The sequence below is a fragment of the Biomphalaria glabrata genome, chromosome 2, assembly GCF_947242115.1.
Source record: "Biomphalaria glabrata chromosome 2, xgBioGlab47.1, whole genome shotgun sequence".
In the NCBI taxonomy this organism is placed as follows: domain Eukaryota; kingdom Metazoa; phylum Mollusca; class Gastropoda; family Planorbidae; genus Biomphalaria; species Biomphalaria glabrata.
The window spans coordinates 23113234-23136535 of NC_074712.1; the positions used below are offsets into that span (position 1 = coordinate 23113234).

Here is a 23302-nt window from a genome sequence, read left to right on the forward strand (position 1 = left end):
GATCTAAAAGTTTATCATTTGAATATTATAAAGTCTTGTAAATCTATACATTCGCTTAACCAGGAGTCTTTTTCAGGAGAGAAGGGAGGGGAATGGGGCGGGGTACAAAATGTTCCATTGTTTTTTAATCTAACATTCATTTGTTAGTAAGAGAAAAACACTGTCTCTACGGGTTGTATAAAGGAGACATTGACTTACTAATCAAAGTAGTTAGAATGTTTGTCTTGTTTATAGTTTACAGGTTTATGGCTTGTTTCTGGGAAATAAAAACAACCGCTATCACTGAGATTATACGAGTTGTTAATGTTCCCTTTAGCCACAAGTTTTGTTTCGTTCCCTAATTTGGCAGAGAGGTTTTAAAATGGCGTACTTGTGGAAAACAAGTATTCTCTCAACAAAGTATCAAGGAGATTAATTCAACTTAGACCAAAACCTTATCAGTCAAGTACTATTTCATTTTCTATCCCTTGTTAGAGATATCAATAAAAATAAGTCATTACCAATAGTTAACTAATTAATTAACTAATTGGTTTGTTTTTTTTAAATTGATTCTTGTTTTATTTTCGGATAAAAAAATAATTGTGCAAACTTTCAGCTTGATCCGAGATTGGATGTGGGAGAAATAACGTGTACAAATTTTTTTACCAGACAGAAAGACAAAGATGATATAAACTTTGTAAAAACATCGCACCTAAGCTTTGCAAGCTCTAAAATGTGAAATCGCATTATCAATATATATATATATATATATATATATATATATATATATATATATATATATATATATATATATATATATATATATATATATATATATAAACGTGACGGATGGACAGACAGACACGACACTAATCAACAGAATGTAAAGGCTTTTTACCCTTGTCGTACACAACTGCACAGTACTGTACTACTGCACTGTCATTCTGTCCAGTACACTGCAATCGAAGAAGCTTGAAGTTTTCATGCCAAATTACGTGACACGTCAAGGGGGGAGGGGAGGGGTAAAATGCGATTTTTTGTTCCCACTTGAGGACTGAGCCCCCTTGAAAGCATGAGTGTACATGTTGAGATGGAAGGTGTCTGACTTAGACAAACTCTCGGAACGTTCATTAAAACTAGAAACGTCTCTCATTCACATGTTTCACAACGGAGACCGTGGGCGTATACGTTCTGGCTTTCTTGTGGCATTGCCAGTAACACAATACAACAATAGACAATGAAATATATATATAGGCCTATATATAATTACAAGATGACAAGAAAGTGTACTGGTCACTGATGGTCATTCGTGCTCACGGAAATACAACAAAATACAATGTATAGCAGGGATCTACTCTTAGTTAACATAAGGATATTATTATCATGACAATACTTCACAGAGTACCAATAAAATACTTCACAGAGTACCAATATAGATCGTATCGACTTGAAAGGCTTTGTTCTACAATTTTATTTTTAAAATGTTTCTAAAGTACGAATTTACTTTTATAGTAATTTTGAAGAATGATTTTAATTTTTAACATGATGTCAAAGTCTTTTCATTATTGCAAAGAATTGCGGGAATGTTACATTCTATATAAACAGCTAAGTAACACCAGATGGTTTGTAACTCATGTTTTACAAATGATGTTATATACAATGACTATATTTTCAAAACTTAAAGATTTCAGATGGTTGAGTAGTACTTGCATCAAATTTATGTACGTTCTAAGATTAAATGTATTATAAGATATATATAGAAATGGAAATGTCATTATGCGAATAAGTTATACCATAGACTTTTATATCTGTCAAATTCAATGGAGCCCAACCAGCACCTTTTGAGGTTTGCAGTGGTGTCAAGTAGGGATGTGTGCTCGCACCTACTCTGTTTGGCATATTCTTCTCCTGTCTAATGCATTATGCGTACAGCGACATAAACGAAGGTGTGTTTCTCCATACAAGATCCTCTGGAAAACTATTTAATGTATCAAGGCTGCGGGCAAAAACCAAGGTTAGGAAGTTACTCATCAGAATAAAATTGAAAAACAAAAAGGAACTTTTTCGAAAATTAAAACTAAGCGAAGCAGACAGACATGGACAATAGCGGTAATTTCATTGAAATATTGAATACATCAATATAATAGTTTTAATAAGTAGCTAGTCATAATTAAACAATTAATGAAATGAGATAGCCTTTTCAAAAGGATAAATATGGTATTTTAACAATTATCTAAATAGATAATTAAACAATCATGAAATAAATAAACTTTTTCAGACCAGTAATAAAAAGAGTTAATAAAACATTTTAAATAATGTGTTCAAAATAGATGTATATGTGATGGCTGCCTGTTCATGTGGTATGCGCTCTGGACTATCGTCTCGAAGGTCCCGGGTTCAAGCCCCGCCATCCCCCGCCGTCCTGCGGGAGGTTTGGGCTTGGACATAATAATCTTCATACTGAAGGAGCGTCCGAGTCATGTTTAACCCTAAATCTATATATAACTTAGATATGTACACATGTGTATCTATGTATTGACAGAGTGTCTACACGATCTACTAGTTTGCACTAAATCTTCTTAGAGTGGCACAAAACTTTTAATTTGTAACGTCAACCAAAAAAAAAAAAGTGTCAAGTTAAAAAGAAACGGTGTTGACTCTGCGTCCCATTTGACTGCTCAGACCATCAGCGGAGGCTCGTTAAGATTTGTTTTTTTCAAATCGAGGCTGTCTAAAAGGGAAAGCTTGGCTGAATGTCAATGAGAAGGTGGTGCATGGACTGATAGGATAGCTCTTAGACTTCAACTTGGTAAGTCTACAGGATAGTGAAATGTGTTTTTGTACATTCTTGTATCAATGGGATTTTTTCAGACAATTGAAAGATAGATGTGTATTGCATGCCGGTAAAGAAAAATAATTCAATTTATTTTCAATATCTCTTTCTTAGATCTGTAGTAGAACTGAAACCAAATGAAATAAGTGTTTAAAAAATGATCTTCATGTCGAAGTAAGAACCTGAAATTTTATATGGCTTAAAAGTTTGTTGGGTTTTTTTTAAATAAAGATTTTGTAGACCAAGTCCAAACCACAAACAGCTGCGCGAGGTTCAGTCACGAGACCATTGTGTCATCCCATGCCGAGGTTCAGTCACGAGACCATTGTGTCATCCCATGCCGAGGTTCAGTCACGAGACCATTGTGTCATCCCATGCCGAGCTCAGCTAGCCATCTTTAATACAAACATTCGGATCGATTCACAATAATTATAGCACTAAATGAATTTCATTCCAATCCTAAATCTTTTTTCGCCTTTTATCTCTACCCTTAATTACACTAAACTAAAACACGCAAACACACACACAAAGTGTAGCCTATTCTTCATACTAACAACACAAAAACACAACATACACAAAGTTTAGAATATCTTGCCACAAATCTACAAAATTTCTAAGGGATTTAACATAAAGCTGTTTGTATACAAGTTATACAACGGACATCAAGCGTGCACATATATGTAAACCAATACATCATTCTGTAAACTATTTTGTTTAAGCATTAATTTATATCATGGGCGTAGCCGAGGGTTCAACCCTCCTCCAGATTTTTTTTCGTTAAAAACCCCTTCTTCAATATAAGACTACAGCATACAACAATCACCAGATTCTATGAGTGTAGCTAAGAAGGACTTTTTGTTAAAAACCCAATCCATAGGGCTTTAAGTTAAAAAAAAAAACCTCCAGTGGATTCTGAGTTTAAAAAACCTACTTTCAATATAAAACTTAAGCAAACTAGTCACCAAATTCTATAAGCGTAGCCAAGCGAGGCTTTTAGTTTAAAAATCACCTCCATTGGGGGCTTCAAATTTAAACCCCCCTCCAGAGGATTTTGAGTTTTAAACACCGCTACAAAGAATTTTGCTATTAAAACCCCTCTAAACTAAAGCAATAAACTACAGTCACCAAACTTTATGAACGTAGCCAATGAGGGGTGTTGAGTTTAAAACCCCTCCAAATGTTTTTAAAGACGAAACCCTCTCTTCAATGTAAGACTAAAGCATACAAGTCACCAGATCCTATGAGACTATCCAAGAGACGTTTTGAGTTTAAAACCCCTCCAGCGAGTTTTTAAACTAAAAACCAACTCTTCATTATAAAACTAAAGCAAACTTCAGTCAAAAAATTCTTTGAGCGTAGCCAAAGGGAATTTGAGTTTAAAAGCCTTCTTCAGAGAGTTTTGATGTTAAAAACTCCCTCTTCAATTTTATACTAAAGCAAACTACAGTCATCAAACTACAGTCACCAAACTACAGTCACCGAACTACAGTCACCAAACTACAGTCACCAAATTACAGTCACCAAACTACAGTCACCAAACTACAGTCACCAAATTCTAAGAGTGTAGCTATGAGAGTTTTGAGTTTGTTAAAAAAAAACTCCAGATATTTTTTTATTTAAAACCTCCCAACAGATGGTTCTAACGATAAAAGTTTTCGATATCCTATACTCTTAAGCGAGCAATTCTTGTATGTATGTATGTATGTATATATATTTATATTTATATATATATATATATAAATTTTATTTCGAAAACGGCTCTAACGATTTTCTTTAAAAGTTCACGGTATGTGCATAATAGTGAGAAAAAAATTCTCAACTCATTGGCCACATCGGGAAAACTCGAGGTCGACCGTTATATCGGTTTGAAAATGCCTCATTATCGAAAAATTAATTTCGGCTAGAATGTTTTATGAATGAAAATTTTCCATGACGTAAACGGGAAAAACGCTGCTTACGTCACTAGGCTTATCGCAGTACACTAAAATATTTCTTTGCAAACAAGAACAAATTTTAAAGAACCATTAGACCTAATTAAACATTTGCGCACCATCTTACTGTAGATTAATTTATTATAGAACTATGAAAGAAAAGTAATGAAATTATATGTGCCGATTTATGATTAGTTATTGTGTTTTAAGTGCTTAATTAATTGTTTACTCTTTAATTGCGTAGAGTGGTGTAAATACCTTTTACATTGTTGTTTATTTTGCTGGTGACCTCCAGCTGTCTCGTTCTGTGCTATCTTCTATGTCAGCTAAGGCAAGTTGGCGCCTAAACTGGTCTTTTAAGCGTTACGGTGTTACGTCGACCACTTTTTAGCTCACCAAAAAAGACTGCCTTTGGCATACGTTCGTCTGAGATTCGTCTCCCATACAGGATACTGCTCTGTCCAGCGTAACTGTCGGACTTAAAGAATTCCATCTATACAAAGGATGCGGATACACATTTGAGACCAAAATAAAATCTGCTGCCGAGGGCAGACGCTAAAAAAAATCTTAATCGATCACCGCGGACAATGGTTATGCTTGCCCTGTATGTGGCAAAATATGTAGGTCACAGCTGCAATCCTCATTAATTTTCGGACTCGAAGACAAGCTTTATTATTATTATTATTTTGCTGGTGAATTATTACCATGTGTTCATGCTTCGGTGTCTACTGTCCTGTACCAAAACAAAGGCAATGGTCATAACACAGCTTCTCTGCGCCTTACTTGCGAACTTCTTATAGTCCCACAGTCAGGCTGGGCAGGGCACGTATCCCATATGGGGGACGAACATATTTTTCGGTGTAACAGAGGTGCCCCACGGAAACGTTTCTTTAGAAAACTAATGCAATGATTTAAGTCTATTAAGAAAAAATTTGCCATTTTACTTTGTCACAAAGTGCCTATTTTACCCTATAACGTAGAGATTTGCGTCACTTTTCGTACTAAAGTGACGTAAATGAATGTATACTAATTCCATAATTAAATGTCTGAACGTAACCATCTGAGAAGTAACACTGCAAAGGCTTTCTTCCAAGCCAATAATAGTAGGCTTACAATAGTTTTACGTAAAAGATGCATTGTAAAACTATAAGACGGATGTGAGATGTGGTTGGTCTAGACTATAGGAGGACTTAAGAGACTTTATATTTAATCGCCATGTGCAGAACACTAAAGCAACTCTTCAGATTAGTAGTCTTTATCCGATCGTTCATTTTCGTAATTACAACAATAGCCCAATAGTTTTACGCGAAAGAAGCAATGTAAAACGTTAAGACGTGAGCTGTGGTTTTCTATAGGCCTACTGTTGGGGGGACTTTCTATTCAAATCGCCATGTACTATTACATTGAGAACTGACATAACGAAAAAGCTACTCTTCGGATTGAGTCTTTACCCCATCGTTCATTTTCGTAATTACAACAATATTACCAAATTGACTTCGGGTATATATCCTTCCTTCACGAATTTTTCATCCGAGCGAGGCTCGGTCACCTGATATTGTGAAATCTAAAGCAAACTACAGTCACCGAATTCCATAAGCGCAGCCAATAGGGGTTAAACATTTCTCCCAGTTGCTTGGCTTCATTTATAGTGTGCAGTAAATAGCAGATTTGGTTTTGATTTTAAAATTTTGTAATAGCAGTATTAAGCAGTGTAGATACCTCAGAATCTGCTTTTTTTTTTTTTTAAATAACAGAATAATGCTTGGCGTCTGGGCTCCGACAACGCCTTGGCTTGCAAGAGCGGGGTGTCCACTGTCTTTCCACTGACTCCAGGGAGAACCTATTGTAGGGTACCTTAAACGTCTTCCGAAAGAAAAAATTGGTCGAAATGTATTAAGAAATATATATATATATATATATATTCACCGTGGGCGTAGTCAGGGGGGGTTTGGGGTTCAACTCCCCAGCCCCCCCCCCCGAAATGAAATCCCCTCCGCAGGGGGGGTGTCGGAATTTAATGACTGATTTTTTGCTTTGATTTTGCTTATTTTAGGTGAGATTTTAATACTAAACCATCACTTGCCCCAGCACAGCCAAGGGGGTTTTGAGTTTTGAGTTTAAAACCCCCTACCAGGGGGTTTGCAGTTAAATCCAACTCTATAAAACAAACAAAAAATGCAAAAGACAATCCCCAAATTCCAAGAACACAGCAAAGGAAGATTTTGATTTTAAAACACACTCCAAAATTTACGATTTACAACCTCTTAAATATAAAAAAAAAAGCTAATTACAAACTCAAAATTGTTTGAGCGTAGCCAAAGGGATTTTGATTTTAAACCCCCCTTCAGCGGGGTTTGAAGCTAACAAATACCTCTCTAATATAAAAAAAACAAAATACGCACTTAAGATGCTATGAGCATTGTCAAATGTTTTTTTTTAGTTTACCCCCCCCCCCCCAGCGGGGTTTGAAGCTACAAAATATCATTTCAATTTTTAAGAAAGCAAATTACAAACTCAAAATTCTATGAGTGTAGCCAAGGGGGTTTTGAGTTCAAACCTCCCGCCAGCGGTGTATGAAGAAAAGAAAAACCTCTTCAATTTAAAAAACAACAAACTACGCACTCAAAATGCTATGAGCGTTTAAGCCCCTCAAAGGGGTTTGATGCTAAAAAAAAAAATAATCTCTTCAAAATAAAAAAAAGCAATTTACACACTAAAATTATTTGAGCGTAGCCAAGCCAACGGAGGGTTTTGAGTTTAAACTCCCTTCCTCCAGATGGCTTTTCCTAAAGTTTAAAACCCTTCCAGATGGTTTTGAGCTTAAAATCCCCCTACAGAGAGTTTTGAGGTTGAAAACCCCTCTCTTCAATATTATTTTAAAGCAAACTACTGTCACCAAAGTCTATGACCGTAGCTAAATGGGGTTTTGAATTAAAAAAAAACAACAACTCCAGAGATTTTTTAGTTTAAAACCCCCATCATATGATTTTGACGATAAAACTTTTTCGATGTAAAATCTAAAGCAAACTACAGTCGCCTAATTCCAAGAGTGTAGCCAAGACAAGTTACACATGTCTACCAGTGGCTGGGCTCCATTCATAAAGTCCAGTGAATAGTCATCAGCCGCAATTTAAAAACACTAAATGTGGCTCAACAAAGATGGCTAAGACAGATTTTAGGAGTAAGTTATAGAGATCGGGTCTAAATCAAGGAAATCCTATGCCGAACTGGGAGTCGACTCCTTAGAAAGGTTTGCGGGACATGTTCTCCGAAAAAAATGAATTTCGCATAATAAGAGTAGCGAAGACATCCGAATACAACTTGGCGCCACACTTTCATGGAAGTCCATAGAGCAGGTGGAAAGAGGCTTCAGACATTGTCATTGACAGATTTTTGTGGAAACAGCTTGCCGCCTAATGCGCCGAACGGCGCGGGAGGATCTAAGTCAGTAAGAATAAAACATTAGGTTTTTGAAATAAAACTTTTTAATAGCAGGATAATGCAAAGTAGATACCTCAGAATATGCATTTTGTTGGCTTTCAATACCGGAAATAGTGCTTGGTGTCGGGGCTCGCCCCGAGCTGGGGGAGCGCTGACCCCCTTGCTAGCATTAGCGGGGAGTCTACTATTTTCCCACTAACTTCAGGAAGAACATATTCTAGGGCACAATAAACCTGTTTCGAAAGAATGAAGGGTCAGAATGTAATAAAGATCAATTATGTACACACACATACATATATTTTTTTTCGCGGGGGGGGGGGGAGGGGAAATCCCCCCAACCCCCCGAAAAAAATCCTTGCTACGCCCATGACATACACACACACACAGATATATATATATATATATATATATATATGTCGCTGTCTAAATCTATTTGACATTTTTGTTTACTTGACGTTGTTGTTGTATAGTTTGAAGCTGGTAAGTCACGTGATCAAGCACAAGCGAATTTTTTTTTTTTTTTTTTTTTTGGAGGATTCGAATTAGAGATTGAGCCTTTTCAAAACAATTAGATCAATTATAAGACATCAGTTAGGCCAGGGGAGGCGCGGTGGATGAGCGGTAAAGCGCTTGGCTTCCGAACCGGGGTTCCCGGGTTCGAATCCTGGTGAAGACTGGGATTTTCAACTTTGGAATCTTTGGGCGCCTCTGAGTCCACTCAGCTCTAATCGCTACCTGACACTAGTTGGGGAAAAGTAAAGGCGGTTGGTCGTTGTGCTGGCTACATGACACCCTCGTTAACCGTAGGCCACAAAAACAGATGAACTTAACATCATCTGCCCTGTAGACCACAAGGTCAAGGTCTGACTAGTTAGGCCAGGCTCACATCTAACTTTACATTTACTTTCACCTATCCTTAGATCTGCGGGACCGTTGGGGCACTACACAAGATCTGTTAACCTTCTTTCTCCATTCTTATCTCTCATTTGTCTTTGATATAATTTCATTCGGATATTCTTTCTGAAAATATTGAAGCCTGCCTGGGTGGACCACTTCAGGGGCCGATTTTGAGCCCTGTTTTTCCACACAAACTGTCTTTTGTAACCTTGTTTAATAATGTTTTTATAAAATATGTTTTGTGGTATGAATATTTTTGCAAAGTTTTTCTTTTCCAGAAGTCATGGGTCAACAAGGGTCTCGTGAAACTGGTCAGCATGGTTTTCGATCTACTGGTCATCAGTCAACATATAAATGTTACCCATCCCAGTGTAATGGCTCTCAAGAGTGGCCCCGATGGGCCACAGGGCTCACTCAAGGTCTGCCTCAAGATGGTGACCGTGGTTTGTTTCGGGGGGAGTTCATTTTAGTACAGGCCCCACAAACCATCGGACATAATGTCGAGACTCACCCACAGTGTCTGCAGATCTACAGAAATCAATATCGTGAGTAAGACAATTGAATTCTTTCATAGGATGTCACTTTATGTTTATAGATACACTAAACAATGTAATAGATAGACTAAACAATGTAATAGATAGACTAAACAATGTAATAGATAGACTAAACAATGTAATAGATAGACTTAAACAATGTAATAGATAGACTTAAACAATGTAGTAGATAGATTGAACAATGTAATAGATAGACTTAAACAATGTAATAGATATACTTAATGTAATGGATAGACTAAACAATGTAATAGAGAGACTTAAACAATGTAATGGATAGATTAAACAATGTAATATATAGACTAACACTAACACTATCAAAGACGCGGTAGTGATAGATCACTGTTGCCAAATAAAAAATGACTTTGTGCTATGAGTATGATTTTTAAAGTGCTACAAACAGCATACAAACTATTAGATCTATTATATATTATACCATGGGCGTAACCAGGGGGGAGGGGTTAAAACCCCCTCGAAATAAAATCTTCCGCCCCCCCCCCGCAGGGGGGTGTCGGAGTTTAATACTAAACCATCACTTGCCAAGGGGGTTTTGAGTTTAAAACCGTCTACCAGGGGGTTGTGAGGGGTTATGAGTTTGAAAGCCCTACCAAGGGGTTTTGAGTTTGAAACCCCATACCAGTGGGTATTAAGTTTAAAACCCCCTACCAGGCGGTTTTGAGTTTAAAACCCCTACCAGGGGGTTTTGCCTTTAAATCCCCCTCTTGTATAAAATTTTTTGAAAACGCGAACGACAATCCCAAAATTCCAAGAGCACATCTAAGGAAGATTTTGATTTTAAACCCTCTCCAAAATTTACGATAAACCTCTCTTCAATAAAAAAAGCAAATTACACACTCAAAATTGTATGAGCTTAGCCAAAGGGATTTTGAGTTTAAACCCCTCTTCAGCTGGGTTTGAAGCTAAAAATACCTCTTCAATATAAAAAAAAAAGCAAATTACGCACTAAAATTCTTTGAGCGTAGTCAAACCAATGGGGGGGTTTTGAGTTTCAACCCTTCTCCTACAGATGGCTTTTTAAAAAGTTTAATACCCCTCAAGATAATTTTGAGTTTAAAATCCCCATACAGGGCGTTTTAAGGTTGAAAGCCTCTCTCTTCAATATTATTTCTAAAGCAAACTACAGTCACCAAATTATATGACCATAGCTAAATGTGGTTTTGAATTAAAAAAACAACAACTCCAGATATATTTTAGTTTAAAAAAAACCAACAGATGATTATGACGATAAAACTTCCCTTTTCTATATAAAATCTAAAGCAAAATAGTCAAAAAGTAGTCAACAGAAGTTACACATGTCTACCAGTGGCTGGGCTCCATTAATAAAGTGCAATGAAATTGAAAAGCACTAAATGTGGCTCTACAAAGATGGCTAAGAAGGATTTTAGGAGTCAGTTATAGAGATCGGGTCTGAATCAAGAATATTCTATGCCGAAATGGGAATCGACCCCTTAGTAAGGTTGTGAAAGAGCGTCGCATGAGGTTTGCGGGACATGTTTTCCACAAAATGAATTACCCAAAATAAGAGTTGCGATGACATCCTAGTACAATTTGGCGCCACACTTTCATGGAGGTCCTCAGAGCATGTTGGAAGAGGCTTCAGACATTGCCGGTAACAGATTTTTGTGGAAACAGCTTGCCAGCTAATGCGCCGAACGGCGCGGGATGGTCTAAGTCAGTAAGAATAGCACATTAGGTTTTTGAAATAAAACTTTTTAATAGCAAAATAATGCACTGTAGGTACCTCAGAATAAGCATTTAGTTGGCTTTCAATACCAGAAATACTGCTAACCCGCCCCGCGCTGGGGAGGTATCAGCACTTCCCCTGACCCCATCCATACGAACATATAAAAAAAATATAAAAAAAATCCTGGCTCCTCCCATTGGTTGGTAAGCAATGCAGGTCAAAATGCAGGTTTCAGTAATATCAGCACTAATATGAGAAACTAGGAAGTCAAAACTAACAAGTACTACAAGCCATACACAAATAGATGAAGGAATGAAATTGCTACCGATGTGATTGTATTCATTTGTCCTTGTTATTAATATTACTGTTAGAAACGAATGAGTATTCATTCTCTGGCGCTGCCACTGTCGAGTCCTGTTAAAGGGAAACAAAATTCATCCTAGTCCCATAACCCTTTTCCACTGAGGAGTTATTATTAGATTTTAAAACTCATCAGTATTTAATGAACGGATAGTTATGATGATATAGTTCAGTGTTGGCTGGTTGAACTGATCATCTAATTCTAATTGAAGATTGGTCTACCAACAATGAGGTTGAAAGGGCAATTTAAGATGTAAAGAAATCTTTTCGTTTAGTAAAGTGTCAAAAGCTGCGTACTCTCAAAGGGGGGGGGGGATGACATCCTGAGAGTTTAGGGGCAATTTTTTTTTTAAATTATCAATCTATGTTTGAATACAGAGGCGTAGTTAGCAGTGTTCGGGGGGTTCTTCTAACCTAAAGCGCTTGATTTGAAACTCGCTAAAGCGTTTTAGAAGCCGTTAATATTGCTAAGGGTAAATTTTCAAAATGTAATGAAGGAACTCTGGAGACATCGACTAGTACAGATTAAAATTGTACTCGATCTGAAGCAAGGTTGTTAGTTGCTATGCAGTTGTTTTTTTTTATGTTGTGCCTTGTGTTTTGGGCCGGTGCTCAGGTTTGGTGATAAGTCTTGACCACAAGAAAAAGATATTAGGTAAAAAGGTGAAGAGTCCGTATTAAAACGCAAGAGCGAGAGAGAGAGAGAGATACATAGAGAGTGAGAAAGACAGAGAGACAGAGAGAGTGAGAGAGACGGAGAGTGTGAGAAAGACAGAGAGAGAGAGACAGAGAGAGTGAGAGAGACGGAGAGAGAGAGAGAGAGAGAGAGAGAGAGAGACAGAGAGAGTGAGAGAGACGGAGAGAGAGACAGAGAGAGTGAGAGAGAGGGAGAGAGTGAGAGAGACAGAGAAACACAGCGAGTTAAAGAAGTGAATGTATTTTTCCTTCTATCAGATTGTTCAAGAAATAATACTCCAATTTAATCAACTTTATCATTTGCCTAAAAAATTCGCCTTCCCAACTATTGGATCCTCAGATCGAAATCAATCTCATGGCAATGGTTTGTCATAGTTTCTTCAGAAGCCTCCGAGCCGAGCTCTTAAGTAAAAAAAAATATCGTCTACAATTCAATTCATTTTTTCACCCACCGCCTTTTTCGTAAATTTTCTATATAAAAAGTCCACAAGCATTCCAATCCGAGACAAGGTCATCTGTTTCTGTGGCCAAAGATTAACGAGGGTGTCATGTGGCTAGCACAATGACCAACCGCGTTTACTTTTCCCCATTACTCAGATTCGCCCTAAAGATTCCGAAATTCAATATTATGAAAATACGAAATTTGTCTGCAGAATTGGCTGAAGAAATGCTCCAAGTAATGAATAATCCCCAATTATCGTGAAATAAAATGCGAGGCTAAAGCTATGATGGTGCTTCCAATATGAGTGGCCTTCGGGAAGTATGTCATTGAAACTAGCCGCTCGCCCAAATATGTTCTCTGTGCTCAACGATAAGAAATAGATGAACAGGTTTATGGCTTTGTTACTCAGGAGGACAGACAAACTTTAAGAAATAAAAGTTAGGCCTACATCCATTTACTGTTAAATAATCGACTTAGAACTAGATTATAGTTTTATCAATGTTTAATAGTTGACACCTACAAGTATTTTCTAAATGTACATTTGTACAATGGGAATGATCAGACGTAGACGGCAAAAAGAGATTCTAAATCGACCACCGTCGGACTGGAAATACTGAATACCTCATTAGCCTTCTGACTCGGGTACAACAAGCCTTACGATTATTATTATAATGGGAAATAAAACTCATAAAACATTTGTCTGTCCATTTAAAACACCTTTTAGTCACTTAATTCAGTTAAAAATAGTATACAAATATTGAGTTTTTTTTTAAGACACTATAAATTCTACGGAGCCCCAACTGAATCAAATGTGTTATTTATTACAATTTTATAACAAAAAACAAAGCTACTGTACTTACATTGGAATGTATTTGATCGCTTGTTCATGGCGATACACACACATACAAGTAATGTTGAACCACTAGCGGATCCAGAACTTTGGAGGAGGGGGGGGCGATTTTTTTTCCAAACCCTAACCCTGATATATATATATTTAAATGTTTTTAAAAAAGCAGTGTTTCTCAACCTTGGGCGAAAAAAAAAACAACAGAAAATTATCAGTATAAGTCAAGGTTGGAAAACGATGACTAGGAAAATAATATTTGGGTTCAGAACTTATCTCAATTGTTACTCTTCGAATGACTTCTAAATTTTCCAAAACAAATTCTTACTTAAATAACTAAGATAAATTAGTATGCAATTACATAAACTCTGTCGCCATATTTGACTATTCTGTTTTAAAACGTCATCGTTTCATCTGGAACGGGGAGGGAGGGCGGTAGAGTGAAAACGATTAATCCTCGCTCCTTTTTATAATTTCTGCTAGTGATTGCATTTGCCATTAAGGAATAGGGGTTGGGTCGACTCTATACAAGAATTCAATTTATAGCACGTATATAAATTATATTAGTGACAACTGTTTTTTAATTTTGTAATTTCTTATCTAAAATATAAAAAGAAAAAAGTATTGGTTTGTCGGATTGGCGGAAGGCGATAGCATGTATCGCCCCTCCCACCTGGTACAACCCTTTTTCATTTTATATTTACTAATGATAAAATTTGTGATCAGAGTGTGTGTGCGACATAATATACAAATGGGTTAAAACATTAATATGTAGCTTGTATTATATATTCAACTAATTTTGTTCAAAAACTATGAATTCTCTATAAAATAGGACCGACCGCCCCCCCCCCCTTTCCCATTCAGAGGGCTAGAGTGGGGAGGGCAGCAGAAGCAATCGCCCCCCCCCCCCCACCTCAATGAATCGGCTAAGATAACAGAAGTGTAGGGACATAATATAAAATTATATTGTCATTTTACTAATTTTGTTCAAAAACTATGATTTCTAATTAAAAGTAGGACCGCCCCCCCCCCCCACTCAAAGGGTTTAGGTGGGAAGAGCAGTAGATGTATTCGTCCCCCCCCCCCCACCCAATCGCCTAGCAGGGGAACGACATAATATAAAGATCGGTTAAAATATCAATAACAAGTTTTAATTATATAGATAATAGATATTTAATTGATTCCGTTAACAAGCTGTGATTTCTACAAATAAATTGGACCCCCCCCCCCAACTCGAAAGTTTATGGTGGGGGGGGGGGCGGGATTGATGCCATCGCCACCTCCCCATCCCACCAAATCGGCTAACATACTAGAGAGGGGGGGGGCGAAATCATCTAAAAATAGGTTGCAATATTAATACCCATACAAGTTGTGTGATTTCTTTACTAAAATTCGTCCGCCCCCCCCCCCCCCCGGATCCGCCAGTGTGTTGAACGGGTATCAGGAATAGTTATGTGCTTTTAGAGTTTAATGTTTGCAATATCCTTAGAATATACAATGGCCAAACTTTTGGGCCTAAGAAAAGAGACCAAAAAAAAAAAAGAGGACATAGACTTTAAGTGCTAAAATCTGTGTTGGGGTGGGGGGAGCTTTGTAATGCGGACAGTTTTATTGAGGGTTTAAGAGTGTTCCTGGCAAAGTAAACATATATACCAACTATTTAATTTCTAGACCATCAGAGGTCTACGATGACTTCCAAGGGGTCTACGGGAGTGGAAAAATGAATTGGGGGGTCTATGAGATGCAAATGAGAGTCTGCAGTAGTGGATCACAATTAAAACAGGTTGAGACTTGACATTTTATTCCGATGAATGGAATGAACTCATACACAAATATGATTTGTACCTTTGTTAATACTGTGAATTTTAACCCTGTTATAATAATATGATTCAATGCTACTATCTTGTTTCAATGCTACTATCTTGTTTCAATGCTAGGCTACTATCTTGTTTCAATGCTACTATCTTGTTTCAATGTTACTATCTTGTTTCAATGCTATTACCTTGTTTCAATGCTACTATCTTGTTTCAATGTTACTATCTTGTTTCAATGTTACTATCTTGTTTCAATGCTATTACGTTGTTTCAATGCTACTATCCTGTTTCAATGCTACTATCTTGTTTCAATGCTACTATCTTGTTTCAATGCTACTATCTTGTTTCAAAGCTACTATCTTGTTTCAATGCTAGGCTACTATCTTGTTTCAATGCTACTACCTTGTTTCAATGCTACTATTTTGTTTCAATGTTACTATCTTGTTTCAATGTTACTATCTTGTTTCAATGCTATTACCTTGTTTCAATGCTACTATCTTGTTTCAATGTTACTATCTTGTTTCAATGCTACTATCTTGTTTCAATGCTATTACCTTGTTTCAATGCTACTATCTAGTTTCAATGCTATTACATTGTTTCAATGCTACTATCTTGTTTCAATGCTACTATCTTGTTTCAATAGCTTATTTACTTTGACTTATTGTCCTCCCGCACCGTTGGGTGCATAGGGCGTCACGTGGTCTCCATAGAAAGGACATGAAACTAATATTAAACATGGCCTCATCCACTTAGAAATGTTAACATCGCGGTGTTGATGTGTCTCAACTTGGCTTCCTTCTTTTATTTGCCTATGTGCCTTTCATGCAACACAGTTTCAAGTCATGACGTCATGAAACCTTCTAAGTTTGAGGATCATTTGAGATGATGACATTGACAAACTGATAAACTAGATCAAGATTTTAAATACTTTCGAGCAATCAAAGATAAACTTCAGAATAGACCCTTAACGGACTAAATATTCGCTTGAAGGTCACAAAGAGGCTTATGAGTTTCTAACAATATTTCTACTTATAACAAAAAACGGAAAACTGCTCACTATAGACGAAAAACTGGCTTTGCCAACCATTGAAGAAGTTTTAAGAACTGTTTTACACAAACCTGCTTTTGATATCATAACAAAACTCATGTAAGCAACAATACAATTCAAATGCATACTGATGTCATATCAAACAAAATAATTAATTACCTTTATTTACTTATTTTTTAGTTTTTTTATTGATTCATTTTTCTTAGGTACAATAAATAATTCTTTAAAGTTTCAACTTGATCCGAGAAAGGCTTTTGGAGAAATAACGTATTCAAATATCTGAGGCGACAAAACCCTACATATTTAGGCGTATCTGTGAATACTGAAGGATTAATTGCCCTTGTTAGTGTCAAAAAAAATATCTAATTACCAGTAATCGATGCAGGTCCTGTCTAAGCCAATGAATAATTGTGCAAAGTTTTAACTTGATCCGAGACTGGGCGAAGGAACAAACGTTTTACCTGACAAAGATTTAGAAAACCATCACATCATTTGATAAATAACAGCTAAGAAATAGCACCTAATAAATATCATATAATAAATAACATCTAATAACTAACCGCTAAGAAATTACATCTAGTAAATAACAGCTAAGAAATAGCATGTAATAACTAACAGCTAAGAAATTACATCTAGTAAATAACAGCTAAGAAATAACATCTAGTAACTAACAGCTAAGAAATTACATCTAGTAAATAACAGCTAAGAAATAACATGTAATAACTAACAGCTAAGAAATTACATCTAGTAAGTAACAGCTAAGAAATAACATCTAGTAACTAACAGCTAGGAAATTAAATCTAGAAAATAACAGCTAAGAAATAGCATGTAATAACTAACAGCTAAGAAATTACATCTAGTAAATAACAGCTAAGAAATAACATCTAGTAACTAACAGCTAAGAAATTACATCTAGAAAATAACAGCTAAGAAATAACATGTAATAACTAACAGCTAAGAAATTAGATCTAGTAAGTAACAGCTAAGAAATAACATCTAGTAACTAACAGCTAAGAAATTACATCTAGAAAATAACAGCTAAGAAATAGCATGTAATAAATAACAGCTAAGAAATAACATGTAATGAATAACAGCTAAGAAACATCTGATCTCAACTATTCTTTCCAATAGGTCATCATTTTATGAACGCCGCTACTTGCCCTGAAGAAAGTTCAATACACTTCTCTCAAACCGGCAGAAACTTTCCTGGCTATAGGTAAGTGTACATAAACAAGTTCCTAGAACTAATATCTTTCTATTTAGTAATAGCATTGTAGTGTAGTTAGCTCAGTTTTGAAAACAAAAGACAGCTAATTGCGAAGTTACATTTATATTCCTTCAAGCTTTTTTCTTGAGTAGAAAAGATTACTCTCTAATGTCTGAAAGTGAATAGAAAAGATTACTCTCTAATGTCTGGAAGTGAATAGAAAAGATCACTTTCTAATGTCTGGAAGTGAATAGAAAAGATTACTCTCTAATGTCTGAAAGTGAATAGAAAAGATTACTCTCTAATGTCTGGAAGTGAATAGAAAAGATTACTCTCTAATGTCTGGAAGTGAATAGAAAAGATTACTCTCTAATGTCTGGAAGTGAATAGAAAAGATTACTTTCTAATGTCTGGAAGTGAATAGAAAAGATTACTCTCTAATGTCTGGAAGTGAATAGAAAAGATTACTTTCTAATGTCTGGAAGTGAATAGAAAAGATTACTTTCTAATGTCTGGAAGTGAATAGAAAAGATTACTTTCTAATGTCTGGAAGTGAATAGAAAAGATTACTCTCTAATGTCTGGAAGTGAATAGAAAAGATTACTTTCTAATGTCTGGAAGTGAATAGAAAAGATTACTTTCTAATGTCTGGAAGTGAATAGAAAAGATTACTTTCTAATGTCTGGAAGTGAATAGAAAAGATTACTCTCTAATGTCTGGAAGTACACGTAATTGCTCTATTATGTAGCTCTGAAACATTTGTGTTAGAAGTTTATTTAACATAACAATTTCATTCTTGAAACAAGTCAGGTTTGATCTTTAAGGACATTTGTATTACACAGTGTCTAGTTTCTTCTCATTCAATGTGATGTCAAAAAAAAAAAAAGACACTCTTCAGTTTAGAGAAAATGTCTTCCTGTCCAATTCAAACATTTTAAAAAGTCAGACACCAAAAAAAAATAGGAGGATGAGGTTTTGAAAGTTTGCTGGCCATAACTGAAGTGCGACGGTTGCCAAATAGTCCGTCATAAGCCTTCTTTAAACTTGTCACAGAGTCTGTTAAATAACCAATAGTTGGATGAATCTCGCCGACGTTTGGCCTCTCCACATTCTTGACATTTTTTAAATTGTCTAAAAAAAAATCTGTTTAGAAACAGAACATGCGTTTTTTTTTTTAAATTGACATAATAGACAGACAAGTGGAAAATTTTAATACATTTAAAATTTTATTAAATTAAATCTGCCCTAATGTATTTGAACACACTCCACAAATATACTCAAACCTTTTTGAATCCTTTGCGTTTCATAGACATACACTTTTTATGTCACAACTCACAATTTGAGCTATGGAATTACAGTTGTTAGCTTTCTATGGTCAGTGATTTATTAGAAGTATGGTCAGTGATATATTAGAACTTTGGTGAGTGATTTGTTAGACCTATGGTTAGTGATTTATTAGAACTACGATTAGTGATTTATTAGACTTATGGTTAGTGATTTATTAGAACTATGGTTAGTGATTTATTAGACCTATGGTTAGTGATTTATTAGACCTATGGTTAGTGATTTATTAGACCTATGGTTAGTGATTTATTACAACTACGGTTAGTGATTTATTAGAACTATGGTTAGTGATTTATTAGAACTATGGTTAGTGATTTATTAGAACTATGGTTAGTGATTTATTAGAACTATGGTTAGTGATTTATTAGAACTACGGTTAGTGATTTATTAGAACTACAGTTAGTGATTTACTAGAACTATGGTTAGTGATTTACTAGAACTATGGTTAGTGATTTATTAGAACTACGGTTAGTGATTTATTAGAACTATGGTTAGTGATTTATTAGAACTACGGTTATTGATTTATTAGAACTACGGTTAGTGATTTATTAGAACTATGGTCAGTGATTTATTTGAATTATGGTCAGTAATTTTTTTATTATGGTCAGTGATTTATTAGAAATATGGTTAGTTATTTATTAGAACTATGGTCAGTGATTTATTTGATTTTTTTATACTATGGTAAGTGATTTATTAGAACTATTGTCAGTGATTCTTTTAAACTATTTTAGTAATTAGTGTTGTTAAATTGTTTTGTTTGTTTTGTGTCTCTCGAGTCTAGGGCTATTAGGTTTTTAATTACAAAAATAATGACCTTGTCTTTAAAAACTGAATGAATTTCAATTTTTAAGCGGTCCTCCAAAAGGGCAATAACCGCTTTTATTTTTGTTTGGTCTGAACGTTTAGATCGCAAAAAAAAAAAAAAAAGACCACAAAGAGGGCCGATTCTGAGTTTGGGCTTTCACGCAAACTATCTTTTAACTTTTTTTTCATGAGTTACAACTTTTAAATCTAATCTTATCTTATAAGTGGAAGACTTTCTTTCACAAAGAAATACAATAACAATTTTATTTAAGATTATATTATTTAAAAAACAACGAATTATAACTCTTTTTAATGACTCTTGTGACCCCACAGACTCTCTCGCGCCGTCAGTTCTACCAACAGAGACTGCCCTCAACTTGTCAAGACGAAACTTGGGCATATCCCTGAGGAGGAAGATGATGACCAGGACAGCTCTAGAGGTCAGAAGGAGAACAGGTGTGACAATGCTAACAAAACAGATAAGACTCGGGCCACTCAGTTTCTTAGTTGTGACGGGTCAAGTGATGACCACTATGCTAGCAAAACTGACGCTAGAGACTCTACATTTCATTATTTCGCCACTAACCTCATCAAGCCAGTCTTTGTGACGTCACAACGATACGGTTCATTTCAGACAATGACGTCTCGCTACACTCCTGTGAAACAAAGACAGGATATAAGACAAAGTTATTCCTTGCCGCGTCACAAAACTATACTTAATGGTCAAATGAAACCATTCAACCATCGCAGTGGCCGCTCTACAAATGTGTCTGATTACAACAAACCACAGTCCCAGAGGCGTTCTACTTTAGTTCAAAATGAAAACAATGTATATGACATCCCAGAATCCACAGGAAAACCATCCAATGATTTCAACAGACCATCATCTCCCATTGAAGATTACAGCTCCAGTGAATCAGGAATCTCTGATAGTGATGAGGTCAGCACTCAATACATTTCTAATCCAAATCTCTTTCAAGGAGGTAGACGAAGAAAACACAAGGACAAAATGTTGACAAAGTTTAGACGTAAAAGTTCCTCGGCTGACTCGGCTATCAAAGACTTAGACAATTGGTCTTCCTATAGCTCCGACAAAACTGCAAGTCCGACTCAATTGAAAACGAGAGCAAGTTGCCCGGATGTGCACCAAATGAAATACGTAAAACATAAAGACAAAAGACATCGTGAAATACCTACACATAAAGAAGAGACAAGTCGAACCAATCCAAAGATGGTCTCAGAGCACAATTCAGAACATGAATCAAAACAAAGTAGTGAAGACGAGGATGATGTATCATGTGTTTCTAGGAATGAAAAGAACAAAACATCAGGTCCTGATGTATCACTGTTTGAAGTAAGCTTGACCTCTGAGAGGCTGTGCAGTTTGGATTGTGACACTGACAAAACTGATTCGGACAGTCCAAATTCAAAGATAGTTTCTGACAACAGAAATCACAAAACTGACTCAAACATTTTGTATAAGGCCTCTAAAAAATCTAAATCTCTTTCTACAAAAAATTTTGGAGAAAGTATTTCTGTTCTGGGAACTATCTCCAAGACATCTTCCAAGAATTGTAAATCTAACATGTTTCACATTCAGCCTGATCAATTCAAATCAAAAACACTTGAGCCTGCAAGTAAAGGTCGAGAAGATGTTTCTGCCCACTCAGATTTTTTGACCCTTAAAAAAAACACCCGATGGAAACGCCTTGAAACAGAGTCTGTTAACAACACTTGTAAAACTAGAATCAGAGAGCTTCAAGATATATTAATGAAACAATCTCTACCATTGTCTAGTCCAGAAACACTTTTTTCTATTACTGTCTCAGACAGATCGGAAGAAAATGTTACAGGAAACTCTGACACTCAAGCTAAATCAACAAAACCAGGGACCGGAAACTGTAAGATTGTTTTAGATGAGGGTCTCGATGACTCAGAGAAGCTAAATAAATCTAATACAGACAATATGAAACATAAATATGTTGACCATGAAAAACCATCTCCCAACATGCCGAAGAGATGTTTCATCACTGAAAAATCCTCACCTAAAACAATGCAAAAGTGTGTAGACTCAGATAAATTATCACCGAGAACCTTACAAAAAAATATTGTTTCAGATAAATCCTCTCCTATGACAATACCAAAGAGCGTTACGTCAGACAAATCATCGCCCATGACTATACCAAAAAGTGTTACCTCAGACAAATCGTCCCCTATGATAATTCCAAAAAGTGTTACGTCAGACAAATCGTCCCCCATAACAATACCAAAGAGTGTTATCTCAGATAAATCATCTCCCATAACAATACCAAAGAGTGATGTCTCAGACAAATCTTCAACAATGACAATACTAAAGAGTGTTGCCTCAGATAAATCTACATCTGGTAGGAACAAAGCAGAATTGAAAGCAGATTTAACTGTTTTGGCAGAAAACGTCACACTGCCCCCTCCACCTCCTGCACCTCCTTTGCCTGATAAGTTTTTACGTAACTAGGCAACGACTCTGGAGCTTATGGACGGAGAATGTTTAAGATTACCAGAGGTCTGGCGAGGGCACATCCTCCATTTTTTTTTTTTTTTTTTTTTTTTTTGCGGGGGTCAAGTTTTTTTTTTACAACATCCTAGATGAAGAGTCTTCCTCTCTATCCAAGACAATGCCAGAGAATCATGTACCCAAGAGCTTCTCAAGATCTGTGTATTTTATTTTTTTATTTCTATTATTCTCGGCATTAATGCTAGCGTTTAATGTAAACGCAAAGGGGACAAAAGAGAGAAATAGATTATCATTTTTTTCCCCATAAAGCAGGCATACAGTCTGAATATTTGTAAAACTCTTTATAGAATACCTCTATTCAAGTCAGAACTTCATGAAACCTTCAGAAATCTGGAAAGCTGATCTCAAAAACGGCTCTAACGATTTTCCTAGGAATTTAACAGTTGGTGTATATTGCTGAGAAAAAAATTACTACCTCGTTAGCTACATGGGGGAAACTCTAGTTGGACCGTCATAATTGTTCAAAGTAAAGAAAAAAACAATCCTAAAGGAAGTTTTGTCTTTTTAAAATTATATTTAATGTTTTTCATGTTTACTGATATTTTTTTTTGGTCCTTTGTAAGGTCTAGGCCTCCTTTTCACCCTAGTTTGGGTGTGTCTGGTGACCTTAAGAATGTTCACTCGTCAATGGTGTAATGTTCTCCAACTAGAAGAAAAACTTACGTTCTTCTTTCTACATCGAAAGATTTTGAATCTTTGTTTGTTTGTTTTTTAATTTTAATTGTGCTGTATATAAACCTTATTTGCGACATAATGGTAAGCTTTTATACAGTGACAAAATGTATTGAATTATCTTTTTGTTATTTGAATAAGACATACTTCCTTTTATCCACCGGTTACGCCTTTTTACAA

The 23302-nt window shown here is 35.9% G+C and overlaps 1 protein-coding gene across 2 annotated transcripts; it reads left to right on the forward strand.

The window, feature by feature from the left end:
- Positions 1–355: 355 nt before the first annotated feature.
- On the forward strand, positions 356–22472 carry LOC129924523 (uncharacterized). Of its 2 annotated transcripts, none has more exons than XM_056019669.1 (5): positions 356–445; positions 2522–2788; positions 9360–9626; positions 17673–17757; positions 20230–22472. In XM_056019669.1, the coding sequence occupies exons 3-5, from the start codon at positions 9365–9367 to the stop codon at positions 22388–22390; spliced, it is 2508 nt and encodes an 835-aa protein (XP_055875644.1). In that variant the 5' UTR covers positions 356–445; positions 2522–2788; positions 9360–9364; the 3' UTR covers positions 22391–22472. The 2 variants fall into 2 exon arrangements, with proteins under 2 accessions (XP_055875644.1, XP_055875645.1); XM_056019670.1 differs by having other exon boundaries at positions 9363–9626.
- Positions 22473–23302: the final 830 nt, after the last annotated feature.

Excerpts from the sequence above, each read along its gene's own strand:
- LOC129924523 (XM_056019669.1), top strand. The coding sequence starts at position 9,365 with ATGGGTCAACAAGGGTCTCGTGAAACTGGTCAGCATGGTTTTCGATCT. Across the intron at positions 9,627-17,672 it reads GATCTACAGAAATCAATATC|GTCATCATTTTATGAACGCC; the intron begins GTGAGTAAGACA and ends TCTTTCCAATAG. Across the intron at positions 17,758-20,229 it reads AGAAACTTTCCTGGCTATAG|ACTCTCTCGCGCCGTCAGTT; the intron begins GTAAGTGTACAT and ends GTGACCCCACAG.